We start from the raw sequence: 19151 nt of genomic DNA on the forward strand, positions 1-19151 counted from the left end.
AAATATACGTCACCGTGAAAATGATATTTATACAAAGGATTATTTCATTCTTCTTTTTTATTTAAATCATTAATTGTACAAAGTTGTATTCGAAACTACCATTTTGCAATTCGAGATCATATATATCTCGATCAGTGATGGAAATTTCACAAATAATAAACGTTTTTATCATTTCCGAAATTTTTAATTTAAAAGTAGCATTTTTATTTATTACGCTGTGCAATTCTTTTGTTATTTAAAAGCATATAAAAACATAGAAATTATGCAGAAGGTTCAATAGAGATCGTGCAAATACAATATTTAAATTAGATGAAAGAACCATAAAGTTATGAAGCGTTCGATCCGTGTGATTTAACCTTTCAGAGACGATAATCCTGCCCTCATAATTTCATCAACCAGGAGGAGATTACTGGCAATAATTGTGCTATAAATAAAAGTTAATACGTATTTGAAAAAAGATATGATACTGTCAAATTTCAATCTAAACAAGATTTTATAAATATATTTACCATGAATTAATAATTTGTTTCTTCACATTGTAATTATCATAAATACCAGCATCCGTGGGTTTCAATGCTTCACCTGAAGAAATATCTAATCCTACCGCTTCACCTAATGTAGACCTTTCTTCTAATAACTTAACAATTGTATCCTGTGCATCAAATCCACTATTTACAGCTAGATGGATAAAAAAATAAATATTAAGACATATGAAATAAAATAATTTTTGAAAGACAATTACTAGTTTGAAATATCTTATTTACCAAGAGTTTTTGGAATGACGAGCAAAGCTTCTGCATAAGCTTGTACACCCAAGCGTTGTTTTCCTTTCACTTTTTCTTTATACTGATGGAGTACTTGACTAGCAGCTACTTCGAAAGCACCAGCACCAGGAATAACCGCGCGATCATCAATAGCATTTTTAATAGCTCTTAGACCATCTCTTACAGCGTCTTTCAATTGCTCTAAAGTGTATTTATTTGGGCCCTACAAATTATCAAGTTGATTGAAGTTATTGAAAATTAAAAAAGATCATACAAATTTAGGAAATTAAATTTATTATCCTACCTTTAGCAGGATTGTTACGGAATTCGGTTTCTTGCATTCTTCAATAAATGTATATTTTGTCTCTCCCTATAAAAAAGATAAAAGAGTATGTTTTTCATTTTGTGTAAAATGTAATGATCTAGATATTGCATTACTTAAAAATTACTTACCAATACATGTTCGTATACAAGTCCGGCCCATCCTAAGTGTTCTTCTGTTAAGTCATCAAAGGAATTCATAGCTGTTCCACCACAGGCCAGTGCTAAACGTTCCATATTTCTACGTTTTGCTCTGCGCAAAGCCAAAATATTTTCCCGGGCAAGCATATCCAAGGATGGTGGGTCAATGCCTTTCTGATTTATGACGACGAACGACTTGTCCGTTCCGTCACATAATTTCTTTTTTAGTTCGATTATTTTTCTTACCCGATTATCGATGAATTCACGTTCTGCAGCTACCAATTTCTCGCGCTCTTCAGCAGTTTTGTAAAAGAACCCACTATTCACCTTCATAATAAATACAATTTCATTATTTAAAGGAGGGAAATATTTATATTTTACAGAAATGATTGATTCTTTTCCTAAATCACTTCATTTACCTCACTCTTTTCATATTCCAGACTAACATTGCAAGTTAGTATGTAAGCATTCTCTACTCTCTTAGGCATATCTGGATGTCTAGATCCATGGTCAGTTACAATACCACGAACTAAGTTAGTATCTGCTGCAGTTCTATGCTGCATTTCCATTAATTCAACCATATGGAGATCGATTTCTTGATCTTTCTGTCTAATAGTCAAAATTGCATCCACACAGACTTCTGTTAGTTTGTCAGCTACAGTAGGGTGGACTTTAGTTCTAAGCGATGTTCTAGCAATGCTCATTAGATTTTCCTTTGTGGGCTCAATCAGAATCTTCAAGGAGTCTAATACTTCCAAAGTTTTTACTCTAGCTAGTTCAAAACCTTCTGTGAGCATTCTAGGATGAAGACCCTCGGATATATAAATATCAGCTTGTTTTAGAAGCTCTCCAATGACTAATACTGTGCTAGTTGTGCCATCCCCAGTAATATCGTCTTGAGCAGTGGATGCTCTAGCAATCAGAGATGCTGTTGGATGTTGGATTTGCATTTCATGCAATAATACATTTCCATCTTTTGTAATTTTAATATCACCTGCTCCAGACACCAACCTTGAAAAATTTTGTATTATTGAATTTCAAAAAATGATTTGGTGATCAATTGTATATACAAAGAATTGAGTTATTAATTTCCATAATTGAGTTTCCAGATTGTTATTTCTCTGGTAAGATAACAAAATAGTATAAGTCAGAATTATTAGTTTTGCAGAAAAGCACATATAATATTCAAAATGCAATGTAAAATTAGGTATTAGATTTTGGATATACTATTAGCAACTTAGTTAGAAGAACGGGAAAGAAGTGAAATTGATTTATGCTATTAGAACCATAAACAAAAACAGTAATATAGAAAATGTAGAAAATATTAGATCATTCTGTCAATTATAGTTTGATTTATACTCCTTTCCTTGTCCACCAGAGATTTCACGGACATATCGATCTTACCTAATAAGGATAATATACTTAACTGCAATGTTTTAATGTAACAAGCAAACAGTAGTGGAAAGTATGAAATACAAAATAATTTTCGTAATTTTATACTCATAATTTTAATACTTCACTTTAATTTATTAAATAAATGATAAATTGTTAAATTAGCACGTGAGAATAAGTATACATACATCTTCATGGTGCCTTTCGGCCCAAGATTCGTTCTCATCACATCTTGAATTCCTTTTGCGGCCGATATATTGACAGCCAAAGCCTGAGCAGCTCTAGCAAACTCAGCTTTGGGATTTAACAAACTAATCGCTGCCATTTCACTAGATAATAATCAAAATTCGCGAAATAATAAACGTATCGTCTCAGCATGCAAGCTTCTATCAATGGCTTCAACTGTCTGAATAATACAGTATGTCAAGTAGCCGATGTTCAGATTCAATAATATAGGGATTTTCATTTCATAACTTCCGAAAAAAATATAAATTTTTTCCATAAATTTTTTAATTCTCTTTGAAAATTGCAAGTTCATTTAAAAATCAATTAAAAAATGCTCAAAGCTATTAAATTTAAGAATATATCTAATTCATTGATATTTAAATACCGTTCTTTATTTAATGTTAAGTTGGTCTAGAACAATCTAAGAATGACTCAAAAATTTACTTAAATTCATATATTTATATAAGGATTTTCCTTTTTTCCAAGCGATTGTCTTTTTTAAATGTTTAGCTCTATTTTAAAGTTTTATTTCATTGTTGGAATGATATTTTTGAATGATTTTTTGAAGATTGTTTTAGTTATAGCATGTGACGTTTTTGGTAATCATTTTGATATGAAAAGATTACATCACAGGCGAAAATACTATGATGAGATAAAAAAGTAACCTTAAATAAAATTATACAATATTCTCATATTTTTAACATAACTGTTATAAACATAAAAGATGTTTAAAATAAATGTTATATGTGTAAAGTCATGTAAGACTGTTAATACAATAGGAATATTATTATGTGAGTTTTTTTCTTGTTCCAATATTTGTATTTATCTAGAATGTTATTATTGTAATATATTATTATGATATTTATTTATAGTATTCATTGATTTTTATCAATATATAATATGAATTATTATTATTAAAGATAGATCATATACATCAGATTTTGCATTTGTCCCGAAATGTGGACCTGTGAAAGACAGAGATTTGTTGATGTTAAAGGGTTTTATCAATAGTCACAGTAATATGTGCATATTAACAGGAGCAGGAGTATCCACAGAGAGTGGTATTCCTGATTATAGATCCGAAGGCGTTGGCCTTTATGCAAGAAGCAATCGCAGACCAGTTCTTTACAAAGACTTTTGTAACAGCGCTGAGATTAGAAGGCGATATTGGGCTCGAAATTATATAGGTTGGCCTAGGTTGTAATTTTTCTTGATTAGAACTACAATTATAAAATGATATGCAAAAGTTTGTAATAATTTTAAAACATTCATTTCATAGATTTTCTTCTGTTAAAGCAAATATTGTGCATGAAATACTAAAAAAATTAGAGGATCATAACAAAATAAGATGTATTGTTACACAAAATGTTGACAACTTGCACACAAAAGCAGGCAGCAAAAAAGTGATAGAGTTACATGGGACAGCATTTAAAGTAATGTGTCTCAACTGTAATGAAAGAATATGTAGATATCAATTGCAAGAAATCTTAGATAGAATGAATCCAAACATGGCAGGGACTAGTGAAATGATAAGACCCGATGGAGATGTGGATATATCGCAAGTAAATGTTATAAATAATTTAAGAAGTTCAGGGATAAGCTAAGAAATTTTGATTTAAATGATTCATTTTAATTCAGGAGCAAGTAGAAAGATTTAAAATTCCACCATGTGGAAATTGTGGTGGTGTTCTTAAGCCAGACATGATCTTCTTTGGGGACAATGTCCCACGTCAAGTTGTAGAAAGTGTCAGATATAATGTTGAGCATTCAGATTCTCTACTAATTTTGGGTACAACACTTACTACGTTTTCTGGCTATCGAATCGCGTTGCAAGCTAGCCATGCTAAAAAGCCAATAGCTATAGTGAATATTGGAAAAACCAGAGCGGACGATCTCGCGGAAATCAAAGTGGAAGGTAGATGTGGCGATATTTTATCGAGAATTTACTCAATGATTGATCAACATGAGGAATGTATGGAATGTTAATTAATAGACTGCGGATTTTTATGCATTTTTAAAAAATTTAAAATTACAAAAACGCACATAATGTGCAAAAATATACAAAATAATTAAAGTATAATATGTATTATTTTTATTATTTATAAAAATACCAATTTGCATAAAAATTCGCAATTCATTGATTAAGTAGAAGTAATGTGAATAGTTCTTTTCATATTGTTTTACATCTTGGCTGTGATTACTCTAGATTAATCTATGTATAACGTACAAATAAAACATCTTTTTCCAACAAAAAATTTTTTGTACAATACTTTATATAATATGCTACTTCCTTTATAGAAAGTTTGATTCTAGTATTGTTGAGATTTTAGAAATGAAGATATTTGTCTTCATCAAAAGAATATAATTATTTTTTGTCTTAAGTCTTGTTTGTCTTTACCATCTATCCATAATTTTTTAAATTGTTGTTACTTCCGTATCTAGTAGATAGCAGCACACGACTTGTCCATAAACAAGGATAGCAATAGCGTGCGACAAAAATATAAACATATACTCGATACGGACAAGGGAGCACAATAGATGCGACTAATAGTGTATACATAGATGTGTATACAAGCATAGCAATAACGATTAGTTCCACCTTTTCACCGCTACGTGGTGATAGTGTTTTAGCGTCCACAAGAAAGATAACTAAAAGGATTAATTTGTGAACTTTTGTGATTATGTCTTCCGAATTAGACAACTTTCTTATTAAATTCCTTTTAACCTACGAAATACATGTATAAAGATTTACAGATTTTATTCAACGAATCGAAGCATTAGCTGAAAGAGTATATATTTACATATCGATGTACCTACTAGATTGCAACGCTTTGTGATTAGTATATCAGTTACAGGTGGGATTATTACATTTTGTTATTAACAAAATGTCGTTAGCAAGGTTAGATTTTGATAATTATTCTATAATTATTTTCTTATTACGTGTAGAATACCTAATTATATCATTTTTGTATTATACGGTGCAGTATAATATAGAATTTTCTGAGTCATGTATTTTGATATATTTTGCGTATTTTGATATAACCTGACGCGTACTTGTTAAACAAAGCAAATGACGCAACTGTATCTGAATTTGTGTGATTATTGTAGTTATTCGCTGTTTGCAAATGTTTTTTATATTTTTGCGTGTATTACTTATATTTATTTGTATTTTAATTCATAAGAATATTTATAAAGTGTTTCTGTTATAGCTTACTACCTACACCATCTCAGGTCGTGTGGGATAGAGAAGATGAAGCAAGGGAACAGAAATTACGACAGAGACCTGTATCTGCTCTTGTCAAAGCTGTTGTTACTGCTCCACCATATGGCCAACGTAAAGGATTTGTACCAAGAAATCCAGAAGTAAGTGATTTTATAACTAACTAAGTATAATCCTCTATTTATCTATAATAAATATAGTGTATTTGTATATAATAATATGATATGCAATGATATCCAGTGCTGGATGTGTACAATAAATGAATGTTTTTGTATTTTTCATTTCGAATTGTTTATATAAGTCTCTAAAGATTCATATTAACTGTGCAGGATTTTGGAGATGGTGGAGCATTCCCAGAGATTCATGTAGCCCAATATCCACTTGGGATGGGAATGAAGGGAAAAGAAACCACTAGTAATGCTTTAGCAGTACAGCTTGATGCTCAAGGAAAAGTGAAATATGATGTTGTTGCTAGACAAGGCCACTCTAAGGATAAGGTAATTTAATTTACATCAATAATACTATTTAATTGCGTAAACATTTGCATTTGGTTTATTTTTGCTTATATTATGTTCTCTTATAGATCGTGTACAGCAAACTGAGTGACTTATTACCTTCAGAAATTACAAGTGAGGAAGATCCTAGTTTGCAACGTCCACCCAATGAAGAAATTGATGAACTCACAGAAAAAACTAAGAAGGCTTTAGAGAAGATAACAAGATCAAAGATAGCTGCAGCAATGCCAGTAAGATGCGCGGAGAAACAAGCTCCTGCGCAATACATTCGATATACACCTTCCCAACAAGGACAATCATTTAATTCTGGGGCTAAACAAAGGGTTATTAGAATGGTGGAGGCTCAGATAGATCCTTTAGAACCACCAAAATTCAAGTGAGTTTCAACATTATGAATTTTCTTGGGACTAAGCACCAAATAAATTATATTTTAAATATAAGTTATGTTAACTATGTTGTGAATAATATAGTATCTTTTAATTGTAGAATTAATAAAAAAATACCGCGAGGTCCTCCATCACCGCCAGCGCCTGTGATGCACTCGCCTACGCGGAAAGTAACAGTAAAAGAACAGAAGGAGTGGAAAATACCGCCCTGTATTAGTAACTGGAAAAATGCGAAAGTAAATAGGTTTTTTTAGTTCGTAATTGATTGATATTTTACTAACGAAGATTTTTTCAGGGATACACGATCCCGCTCGATAAACGACTAGCTGCAGACGGTCGTGGGTTGCAACAGGTTCACATAAATGAGAACTTTGCTAAGCTGGCTGAGGCTCTTTATATAGCAGATAGGAAAGCTCGAGAGGCGGTAGAAATGCGAGCACAGCTTGAGAAGAAACTTGCCCAGAAGGAAAAAGAGAAAAAAGAGGACCATCTGAGACAACTAGCGCAGAAAGCTAGGGAAGAACGTGCTGGTTTAAAATCAGCAGCAATGGGTTCGTATATGCATTCTGTGCACTTACATAATCATACAAAATCATCTATAATCTTGACTATTTTTAAGTATTTAGAATACATTTAATATCGTGTTATATCGTAATACAGTGTTTAATAGTGTCGTGTTTTTTGATATTACATAGAAAAATCGGAGGAGTCGCGGGAAAGAGATCAACTCAGGCAAGAACGACACAAGGACCGTGCTCGAGAGCGGAATTTGGCGCGTGCTGCACCTGATAAGCGTTCTAGATTGCAACGTGAACGAGAACGCGACATCAGTGAACAGATTGCACTCGGTTTACCAGCAAAGAGTATTCCTAATACCGGAGAAGCACAGTTTGACCAAAGATTGTTCAACACTAGCAAAGGAATGGATAGTGGTTACGGGCATGATGACGAATATAATGTTTATGATAAGCCCTGGAAAGATTCTAACTCTATCGGCTCTCATATATACCGTCCTAGTAAAAATATTGATAAAGATACTTACGGAGATGATTTGGAAAAGCTTGTTAAAACGAACAGGTATTTGTTTGATTATTTTAATACAATTATATCAATGTATTGTGTTTCAATTAATTAACTTGACAAGAATTTTTAAAGATGTTTAAGAAGTTATAGAGAAGAAAAATGTTTTTGGAATAAGTGTTCTTATATCAACATGTTTCTATTGTAATTTTAGATTTGTTCCGGATAAGGAATTCAGCGGAACTGATAGATCAACGACACGCTCAGGACCAGTACAGTTCGAGAAGGATGAGGAAGATCCTTTTGGTTTGGATCAGTTCTTGAAGCAAGCCAAGCGTGCGAGCAGTTCTACTACCACAACAACAAAACGCAAAGACGAGCGGGAACAACGGAGAGACGATCGCGACAAACGAAGGAAACATTAACTTTCTTTGTTGTTTATCTGTTCTTATTATTTTAGAACAATTTTCCTTTTTTTAATGTTATATAAGTTAGCTCTAGATTCAAATAAATGAAGCTTAAAATTAGTCGTTTCGATCACTTTGATAATCTAATCAGTGATTGGTTTTACAAATACGATACAGATACAAAACATCCAAACAAGTATAAAATGCCTTACAATTTTTAAAAACGGTATTCATTTTTAATTATTCACACTGTGCTGAGAAAGAAGTGAACTTTTACAAAAAAAATGAAAGAATGTATACAAACTGATTGAAATTGCTAAATATATCGATTACTTAGTATAATAAACAACAAGAAATGTTATATTCTATTTTCTCCCCGATGGTTATTTATGTTATGTTTCATTTTATAAGAGTGAAGTTGGTTAGAGTTACGTTTCAGACTCATAGTTCTTTATTAACACAATGTGCATACAGCGTTCGTTAGATTAACAAAGGAGGCGATACTTTCGCACGAGGAGCGATTGTTATTTCTAAATTAATAACGTAGTTACTTACTTTCTCATCAAATATTTTTTTTTCATCAAATGCGTTTATCGACACCGTTTTTTTTGCATGTCGTCATTTTTCGAAGATCGCGTCAAATTTGATTAAATCTAGTCACCGTAAATTCGCGAATAATTCATGGTAATGATGTTACACAATGTTGTATTGCTTTAATGTTGCATGATCATTGTTTACTACTTATTCTCATCATCGCCAAACTGCTTTTTTTCTTTCTTTATTTTCTGTATCTAAGTAAATCATCCTAATGAAACTTTATACTGTCATAGTGTCTACTTTGGTACCCACTAGTTTTATTAAGAGCCAGGCTGAAATTTATATCTTTCGCTTATTATATAAATATAATGTATATGTATGAGTTCGTGCAAGAAAACTTCCATATAATCCAGTTAAATTGCTTAAAGATGTCGTAAGATGTAGGATGATTGTACATAAGGGACAGAATTTGAAAAACAGTATGACTACAAACAATCAAAAAATCTAATGTTCTCCTCGTCTCCGTCCAAAAACCGGATGTTGATGTCCGTCTTCGTCGTTTCTAAATAAAAATGACTACGCATACGATTTATAGGAATCAATCATTTATAGAATCATTCGTGAGAGCTTTTATGATGCTTATTTCATCTTTCTTTTTTAGTTTTTCATGAATTTTCTTGTAGATACGGCGACTTAGAAGATGGTCTTTCTAATCAGTCTTTTCTTATTTTTTTTTTTCATTCGTAAGAAGTTTATCACAGAAGAATTTCCGTATATTGATCATCTTTCTTTTCATTTTTTAAATTTCGGGAATCTGAACGAGCATTTGTTTCATCGTTCACGCAAATTGACGCGATCCTTTGTTATATTAGACTGACCTCACACTTTTTATTGTAAACCACATTCTTAAGAACTACATCAAAGTTTTTCTGACAAAGTTTTATGGAATTATTTTCTCTCTCTCTCTTTCGCTCTCTCCCTCGCAAACATTACAGCGTAACCGGAGAACTCTCCTGATGAGAAAGACTAGAATTAATAACGCTGAAGACTACGGACTTGTTACGGATCCATGGGAGCCTATGTACAATTAGGATGAACACTTTGCCAACTATTCATAGTTACGTTCGAGTTCTCTCGGTTTTTGTTTCCTTCAGCTGTAAACGACGCATATATACTTGGCGGAAGAGATATAGCGAGGTTATAAATTTAATTATCAATTAGCGACATCGATTGATGTAATTGCGTCCAACGTTGTACGCATTTTATAGAAGTACCTCGAATCTCAGGCCGTGAAAGTCATTAATAGATTACGGATTTTTATGTTTTATATTTTTATGAACACAATTATAGAAATGGAATCTATGCAAAGATTTGTTTCACTCGAGTACTTTACTTTAGATATTTTGTATATTTTTGCATGTTACATCCATTTTGTACATTCCTTCATTTTCAGAATTTCCATAAATACATAAAAATTCGTAGTTTAGTCATTAGTGATGTATAAAATTTTTTTATATATGCATTATGTGAAAAATAGCAAACTGCATATGTTTAGAATTTACCTTTCAAATTTTATGCTATACACAATTTTTCATAAATGTTCTATAAAAGGAGAACAGTTCCATATTATTCTATGATATATTGAATGAGGCTTTTAATTCCTTCTCTTTCTCCATATGTCTCAAATTATTGTTTAGTTTCTTGAAATTTTTTTATCTTATTTATTTTATTTATTTTTTATTTTTTTAGATTTTATAATCTCGCTATATCTTTTCCTATAACAATACACGTCTTTGTAAGACCTATATTCTCATCTCCACAACGTGAATAGCTATTTTCCAGTTTTATAATTAGTTAGAACCTATGCGATCATTACAGCCTCTTTCTCTGTTTACTTTGGAGAACAATAGACATTTAGATTGAGAAACTTGTGATAGCAGTCAGAGTTTATGTATAGTGTAAGAGTATTCAAACACTTGTAGATGCCTTTTATGGTCATATTACTGTATATGAAATATTTTGAAATTTTATTGGTGCTGTAATGAGACCAGACTATCACGATTATATTGAGCAAATGTGAAACAAATACATAATACATATATATGTTAAAGTTTTCTATGGTAAATGTTCAAATACTCTCACAAATCACTATAAGAGATAAAATGTAGCAAAACTTTTAGTCCTTAGTAAATCTATTACTTTTAATCTGAAATATGTGAGTGTATCTCATTATGAAATTGTATGCTCAGAAAAATAAGCTGCTTCTCTAAAGAAGATCTATTTCTGTGACAGCTGAAGGATTCAAATTACACGATTAAGGAAATATAATTTGGAAACAGACGTTAGAGTGCTTATCGATCAGAAGTGCAAAAAGTGTTAGAATCACTTGAATCTCAAGGTTATTATTAAAGAGAACTACGAAAATAAATTTCAATGTTTATACAAAAACTGGTAATGTGTGCGTACATTACATCATGACGTTAATTACAATGAAACTCCCAAAGTTCGAAACGTATTATAATAATGTACAGTGTATCAAATTTCACTGATTAATCACTTCGAATCGAAATTAATCGGACAATCCATTTTTTTAATTGCTATTAATTGGTATTGTGATCGCTGGTAATATATATATGTACAAGTTATATTACTTTTCCAAATGTAATTCTGCAGCCCTTTAAAAAGGTTGTCTATCTCTTTAATAATTGATAAGATTATTAGTCAGTTTCTCATCTCTTGATGATAAGTTGTGGCAGTTGTTACATAAGGCATACAAGTTGTCCTCTTCCATTCATTGATCCTTATAGCATTCGTTTAAGATGACGCTGAGAGTTAGCTACACGTGCTACGAGACGAGAAACCAACTAATTTGGTTAATTGAATTTTCTCATTAGTACGCTGTTTCGGAGAAAAAAACTGCTCGATTCTGAACACACAAGCAGAACTACGATTTGCAGAAGATTATGAGAATGTACCTCAACAACGAAAAAACGCTTCTCTGTAACTTCTTCTTCTTCTTCCTTTTTTTTAAAATGTTAATACTTACAAAGATTGCTACGATCCAAATGATTTATTACTTTTTTTTTCATTGATGAGATATTAAAAATTTGTTAGACATCGACATGCACCTAATATCAAGAAGGGGATTGCTTATCGGTTTCCTTAGGCTACGGTTCATGTTTTTTGTTACAGAATTATCATCATCATCATTGTAATCATACAATTGCCGTTATATATCTATCATATACCTATTATGTACAACTGTTCAAGTATAGCTACGTCGATACTTGCAAAAAAAAAACACGATATTACACTAGAGCCATTCTCTTCCCATAAACCGATCATATCTTTTTCTTTTCGAGGTGATAAGATTTTTTTTGTTGAGTCACGTGACTTTTAGTTGAAAAACCGGTTTATGGGGTCTATGCGATCAACGGAACGATTATCTACATGCGTTGAGAGGATCGCATCGCTCTCCATTGGAAATTATTATAAATATCATAAGAAAAAGTGAATCGACGTGTTATTTTTTTTTTTTCATTTTTGGATGAATAAATACTATACATGCGCTCCTACAGAGACTACTTCAACGCGCCATCTTGCCAAATTTGTTTCCTTTGTCTCGAGTGATCGCGATTGGATCCTGCCCAATCCAATAAATTTACATCGCCTATTCAATTGTCTCTTCTTATTCTCTTCTTTTTACTTTTTCTTTTTTCATCTTCATTGTGTCACTTCCCAAAGTGCATTTTCAGATCCCAATTAGTTATGGGATAACTTGTCTTCTCACCTTTATCTTCAAGATGCATTGGCCTCTTTAATCACGCATAAAGTTGGCGTCCATTTTGCTTCCTTAAAAGCCGAGGGGAAGTGAAAGAGTTCACGCGCTCCATCTGACAAAGAGACTGCACGATATTTGAATCATCCATTTGATTCACATTTTGGCAATATAAAACATATAGGACATGCTGTTCAAACTTTCACAAGGAAATGAAGCTCGAATATTCGGCATCCTCCATATTGTCAACATAATCCATAAATAATATTATAACTATAATAGCGTTATAATGGAAGCTATAACATTATATACAGGTTTGTGTGTATTATGTATATGAGGGATACATAATTTCGAAGAACATTTTCTCACGGAAGTTTGAATAGTATATACTACGTGTTTAATATATTACTATATAGGACGTGTCCCCTTGTGGAACTTCCACTTTGGCCTGTTATCTCTTAGGTAGCACCGGAAGGATATATTACACTTCCGTGGTGCGACTGTACGGGCCGGATTCCTCCGATTGTGAAAGTTTTCGTTCCCGTTTGGCGAATAGACCCCCTAAAAAAGATGGCTGCTGAGCCAGTCCCTTAGCACCACCAGGGATCGTAGCCCCTGGATGTATAGGATGAACTTGTCCAGGATGTTTAATGCCTTGGCTCATTGAGCTGGCAGATGTAGATTGAAAAGAAATCGACATACCGCTATCGAGTGAGCCCACGCTTCCACGTCGCTGTGGTTTTTCACCAGCAACTGTGAAAAGTAAAGATACAAAAGACATTAAAATTTCAAATATTATTTTTCATCAAAAAATATTGTTTGCCTTTTTAAAATAATAAAAACTAGAATACGACAGATACATTAGCAGAATTACATAAATAATTTAATTAATATAACATGTATGCAAATGTGTTAATACAGAAAATGTAAAATATAGAATAATTCTATTTACATTGTTCATGTATGTCCAGAAGGGAATTACTAAGGGCAGAACGTTTTAATTGGGTATCTATGTCGGTAGTTTCCGATCTTTCGGAGTAGGGCCCCGGGCAAGGACATATCTCGACATCTGCCACTCCAGAGTCTCTATTTTCAGCGCCGCCCCTCGCACTTCTGCTGCTCTTCTGTCGTTCTAGTTCCGTCTCAATCCGTAAGGTTTCCATCTCGTCCATTTCGCTGATGGATTCTCTGAGATCCTCCACAAACTTGCACCTGTCGTGCGCGTTCCTCGCGTTAAACGTAACCAACACCTTTCCATCCACGCGCTGGGAGAGTCTAATTCCATACGGATAATCTGAAAAATAAAAATCTTAGTTAGAATAAAAACTAGTTATGCCTTAATGTTTAGATGATAAAAACTAATAATTCTTAATTACAACAAACGTAAAGAAAGTACATTTCTTCTCACCAATTCAGTCTTTAATTTATAGGTTAATGAAAAGAGATGTTAAAATATTTTCCAACTGTAAAGAGTCAAAACAATTTGAACGTGAAACTTACGAGGAACTTCAAACAGCGTGGCTACCATTCCGCACAGTGGAAAGCTTTGTCTGAACGTATAAGTAACGCTGTTCTTTTTCTTGCTCAGGATCTTTGTTACAACGAGGAGATCGTTGAAGAGAAATACTTCTCGTTGATGTACACCTGGTCTCTCTTTCTTGTGGATGTCTGGGATCTCATACAGTCTACAATAGCAAACTAATCTTCTATGAGGCAAGGCCATGTTAGGTTTCTTGCCTACTATTGTTGCTTGGACCTTCATCACTTGAGAAACATGATCTGAGCCAGGTTTGAATTCGTTTTCCTTTACTCTTTCATAAATTCCAACCAATATATCTCTGTCAATATCTCCACAATCGTCTATGCCTCTGAGGTTTTTGACAAAGTCATCCAGCCTCATTCTGCGTTCTGGTTTCAGGTTTGGTGTGTGCAGATCAGTGTTCAGCATGATTATTGCGAATGCTAATACAAAGACAGTGTCTGCTGAGCGTAGCCTGGATACTACATCGGGATTGCAGTGGCAATAACGTTGGCTGAACACCTCCATTAGTCGTTCTATTTTTTGAGCTTCACCTGGCATCCGGAAGTATGCTTGAAACTTTCTCAAAGCGACGTCTACCTGCATTCCTGATAGGTCCAGCTCGTGGGAGAAGCATCTGAAAGATACAAAAATGTTTTACTTCATTACTTTTTTATACTTTTATTCATGTTCTTCCGGGAATATACGTATAATTATTTATTTGTGGTTCTGACACTATAATAGAGGCTAATCTATTCATATTTTTGTCAGTTTCATTGATGATGATTCCATATACATTATAATGTATCTGGTACATGTTAAACTTGACTTCTGACTGATTTTCGATCTTGCTATTCGGTGACCCACACTCTTAATCATCCTAAACTCAATATTTATTCTAAAGTATTTTGTTCGCTAACACGTGTTCCTTTTTCCGTTCGCCGTGTGGTCCAGTTGCGGTGGCTCATGTTACACGTTTGTCACACTAACTGAGGCTAAAGAGGGTCCATTAGAATTCAAATTTAGTTTTGTTTCGTGATGGACCTCCCACTGTATCTTACAACTTTTAAAATAGCACTTTCATAGACTTACAAATCAAGACTTTGGGAATAACATTAGTTAATATCTCTATTCAACATTATTTTAATTGTTTAACTTAGTATTCTAATAAAAGAAATATTTCTCATATTTTTCTTAAGTCTTATATGAATATCTTGAACGTTGATATTTGTACAATAACCGCGAGTAATGTTATATGCTACCAATCCTCCTTGACCTAAATTTTTTTCGAAATCGCGAAACTAACGACTGGCAAATAGATCAATGCCATTTCTAGTATTTCTTTCACAGTGGTTCACAGAATTACCCTTTGCGCCACTGACAAAGAATCAAACGCAACTACTGAAACGAAACAATTGCGTTCTTAAAAAGCGACAAGAGAGAAAACGACTTTCTATAATAAATAACGAGCAACGAACCCAAACTGCGTGTTTCCGCTACGTCGATCACCGATCACTGTGATAAACAAACAGATTAACTTTCTCTGACTGCGCTATTATCCTCCATATTCACTTTTTTCTCTTTACAGTAAAATAAAGAAAAAACATAAAAATGTATAGCAGGATACTTACTCAAGCACAGCCATGTTGAAGGGGTTTTGAAGGTTTCCAAGATATTCTCCTATCATCTGCTTGGACAGTCCTTTTCTACTGATCAAAAATCTTGCTACACCCTGAGGGCTATTCTCCAAGAATCCTCTTCTGATCAAGTAACTGATTCCTCTTTCTGGTTTCTTGTTGAACAGATTTAGGCCCACTCGATACTGACGTTTTCTTACTATTTCAGAAACTTTATAGCTCGTCTGCGGTATACTTTCTGGATGATCCATGAGAGGAAGCTGGTAGCCGGAACTGGCATGAGAGTGGCCAAGATCTTTCACACTGCTTATCATGGTAGTTGAGTCTGTTGTGTGATTGGCGCATTCTTGGTGTTCTGGTGAACTTGACTGTACAACAGAAGATAAAAATTAGATTAAAAGAGTTGTGATTTATGGTCTAGATCTATTATGGTATCACAATTCATGAAAATTAATAGAAGATGAAAAGAAAATACTTAAAGGTTAACAGGTAAACGGCAGAAAAAGAAATTTAAACTGAAATTGTAAGCAGAAATATATATGTATCTTATAAAACATATATTATACATCTATTTGTACTGTTAGATATATTATACTACAAAAAAGTTTAATCACTTTCATTAATAAATAGAAGAAAAGTGGATTAAGGGACTAAAGATTAAATTCGTCACAAGAGAGGAATTAGAAACAAACCAAATCAGACTTCTCCTTGAATATCGTCTAGCCCAAAGTGTCTAGAAGCTCGAAGAAACAAAAGAAAGAGTTGATATAAAAGTAAAAACACAAACACAGAGGTAGAATGGAAACTCACGATTCCTTTATGCTTCCACACAGGCGATCCTCTTTGAGCGTCTCCCTCGGAGCTCTCGCAATTAGTGGAATCACTGCCAGAACTCTGAACCGAGCTTAGGCTACCGTTCTCGACACTTTTGCTAAGGCCATTGTGACGTGGTTCCATAGATCTGGACGTAATGGAAGACGTTCTTTTTGGCACTTCCGGTGGCACCTTTTTCGCGGATCCTCTCGTTCTACCGGCGGAACCAAGGTGACCGGCACTACTCCAGTTCTGAACCACCTGTGTCTGAAGATTGTGAGGCGTCGACGGTGACGTGCATGGTGTCCGCAGCAGATCTCTTGGTGGCGTATCTTGTCTGATGCTGCACAACGTGTCCTGGAATAATAACAATGATTTTCTTTACAGTCACTTGTCTAAATTGCTTGAAATAAGAACCATTATGCGAGTCAGAAGGTAGCATGGAATAAGTGTCTTTAGTGAGAATTTTCTTTTGGAAAATAGAAATTTTTTACTAAAAATTGATATAGATGTGTTTGGAAGGTAACTTTGAAGATAGCATAACTAGGTATTTTTAGTAGGAATTTTTATCAGAAGAGAAGATATCTCGTAAATAAAATAATAATAAAATCCTGTTTCCCTCAATTATTTTTCTATTAAAATAGTCTTCCTTTTCACTTTTTATCTATAAACTATATAAACTAAGCACTATATATCAATCAATTTAAAGTATAAATATTGTACAAATCTGAATCAAATTAAACTACATTTTAACTTGCCTTTCTTTTTCTAGTGTTCAACTATTAGAAGTCTGTTAGATCTATTTATTAGATAGTCTTTTTTTTTATCTTCTATCTACGCCAATAAATTACACGTGATAATGATCAATTTAAAATGTACAACAGTGAGCATATAAATGGGAAAAATGCTTGCTTGTAAATTCAACTAATTTAATCGTATTATGAAAGGTTCCATTACTATCTTTCTTTGTATAATATAGGATTTAAAAAGATATCTTGTGTACTTTAAAGCACTACACTCAAATTTCTATTTCCATTTTTATTAGTAAATTAAATTGAATTTGGTACTTTCCAAGGACTTTGGAATGCAGTTATCCAGTATGATCTCAAAATTCAATTTTTCTCAGCAAAGTATAATTAACCATTTGTATTAAGTCATAAAAGACTTATACCAAGCTATAGAGCTTTTAATCACCTGTGGATTGTAATAATGCATGCTAGATCCGCTTTCCTGAGAGCTCGACTCCCAGCACGGACTTGGTGGTAACTGTTGGTGTCTGTTGCAAGGACTCGGCGCCAGAGAGGGCGTATGTCTGCCACTTTGATGTATGTTATGGTTCGCGTGCTGATGACCAGCGACCTGGACCTCGCACCTGCCGCTCTGGCTCCTCGGTATCGGAGACTGTGAGTTCTCCACGTGCCTCCTTTCCCTCAGAGACATGCTCCTGATGGGCATTGGTCTGTTCGCCGTCTGTGGCTGTTGTATGTAAATTTGACTGTGATATACCATCCTCTCATGTTCATTCACGCCCGTGGCTCTCTCTGTAGTTTCCTGAAGCTTTCTGCTGAGACGTTTTTCAGCCTTGGCCATGGCGGTGATGGCTGCGAATTTCTTCAGCAGAGTGTATCTTCTGAATGCTCGTTGAATAGTCAGTGCGGCGTTTCTTGCCTTCACACCGCCGTATTTTCTTTCTAACATCTCTATCTGCTTATCCAATAGGTCTTGGGATAACTCGTACCTGTTTTGGAGGCAAAAAGTGGTGAGTATTGTGATGGGAGGCTTTGGATTTTTGGTTTTTAAGAAAAGTTTGTTAACCCATGAAGAACTTGATCTTTATTTAACTTTTATAGGTCTATAGGATACTATTATAATGATAGAGAAATATGTAAGAACGTGATACAAGAGATTTTAAGAAGAATTAATGAATCCTTCGAAGAATACAAAATTACCATTTTTTCACTGTTACCTTCGCAAACATCTGAGTTTTTAAGTAGAGCTTAGAGTGAAAAATGGGTTAACGTGAAGAATAAAAAGGTGAAGCTCGACTGGATCTGAACTGGCAACGAAGACGTGCGCTCTGGGAACTCTCGGACTTTTTGTCAGCCGCGAACAACGTAGAGATCACTTGTGCATCGATTCTTTCGAAAACGGCAAAGAAAAATTTAGGCCGTGAAAGCTTGCAGACTGTCCCATAAGAAGCTTCCGTAATTGATGCCCGGAAATTTGGAAATTTTAAAGAACTTTCAAATTCCGTCGGAAACCCGAAATTATAAATCTCTAAGAAACTCCGCAGAAATCCCGACTTCCAAAGAAACCACAAGTTTCGAATTAAAAAAAGATCTCGCAAAAATGCCAAACTCCAAGGAAATTCCAAATTTCGCGTATCTCAAGACAATTTCGAGCCTCAAATTTCAGAAAGGAGCCAATTTAAAAAATCCAAATTTCAGGGAAATCCCAAATTCTGACGTCAATTCCA

The 19151-nt window shown here is 33.7% G+C and overlaps 4 protein-coding genes across 14 annotated transcripts in view; 2 read left to right on the forward strand and 2 right to left on the reverse strand.

Moving 5' to 3' along the window:
- Positions 1–39: 39 nt before the first annotated feature.
- LOC126873782 (T-complex protein 1 subunit zeta) lies at positions 40–3051 on the reverse strand. Its single transcript, XM_050635003.1, has 7 exons — positions 2807–3051; positions 1646–2237; positions 1218–1553; positions 1069–1134; positions 765–987; positions 510–678; positions 40–424 (listed from the first exon to the last, which is right to left on the reverse strand). The coding sequence occupies exons 1-7, from the start codon at positions 2941–2943 to the stop codon at positions 352–354; spliced, it is 1596 nt and encodes a 531-aa protein (XP_050490960.1). The 5' UTR covers positions 2944–3051; the 3' UTR covers positions 40–351.
- A 149-nt stretch (positions 3052–3200) lies between these two features.
- LOC126873787 (NAD-dependent protein deacylase Sirt4) lies at positions 3201–5098 on the forward strand. Of its 2 annotated transcripts, none has more exons than XM_050635015.1 (4): positions 3201–3634; positions 3764–4040; positions 4123–4405; positions 4482–5098. In XM_050635015.1, exons 1-4 carry the CDS (start codon positions 3568–3570, stop codon positions 4827–4829), a joined length of 975 nt encoding a protein of 324 aa, XP_050490972.1. In that variant the 5' UTR covers positions 3201–3567; the 3' UTR covers positions 4830–5098. The 2 variants fall into 2 exon arrangements, with proteins under 2 accessions (XP_050490972.1, XP_050490973.1); XM_050635016.1 differs by having other exon boundaries at positions 3768–4040.
- Positions 5099–5459: 361 nt separating this feature from the next.
- LOC126873780 (puff-specific protein Bx42) lies at positions 5460–8511 on the forward strand. Its single transcript, XM_050635000.1, has 8 exons — positions 5460–5742; positions 6053–6206; positions 6393–6560; positions 6647–6954; positions 7065–7200; positions 7260–7515; positions 7660–8041; positions 8199–8511. The coding sequence occupies exons 1-8, from the start codon at positions 5729–5731 to the stop codon at positions 8407–8409; spliced, it is 1629 nt and encodes a 542-aa protein (XP_050490957.1). The 5' UTR covers positions 5460–5728; the 3' UTR covers positions 8410–8511.
- A 1136-nt stretch (positions 8512–9647) lies between these two features.
- Positions 9648–19151, reverse strand: part of LOC126873776 (IQ motif and SEC7 domain-containing protein 2-like) — a 144348-nt gene continuing 134844 nt past the window's right edge. For 7 of the 10 annotated variants that reach the window (XM_050634989.1, XM_050634986.1, XM_050634994.1 and 4 more), the window contains 6 exons: positions 17870–18413; positions 16673–17032; positions 15857–16230; positions 14207–14862; positions 13659–14000; positions 9648–13459 (listed from right to left, as the gene is read on the reverse strand). In XM_050634989.1, the coding sequence (XP_050490946.1) occupies positions 13188–13459; positions 13659–14000; positions 14207–14862; positions 15857–16230; positions 16673–17032; positions 17870–18413 (2548 nt within the window). In that variant the 3' untranslated portion in view covers positions 9648–13187. The remainder of the gene's footprint in view (positions 13460–13658; positions 14001–14206; positions 14863–15856; positions 16231–16672; positions 17033–17869; positions 18414–19151) is intronic. The other 3 variants (XR_007692535.1, XR_007692534.1, XM_050634991.1) reach the window with 3 other exon arrangements.

This window comes from Bombus huntii, chromosome 15 (assembly GCF_024542735.1).
Source record: "Bombus huntii isolate Logan2020A chromosome 15, iyBomHunt1.1, whole genome shotgun sequence".
Taxonomy (NCBI): Eukaryota; Metazoa; Arthropoda; class Insecta; order Hymenoptera; family Apidae; genus Bombus; species Bombus huntii.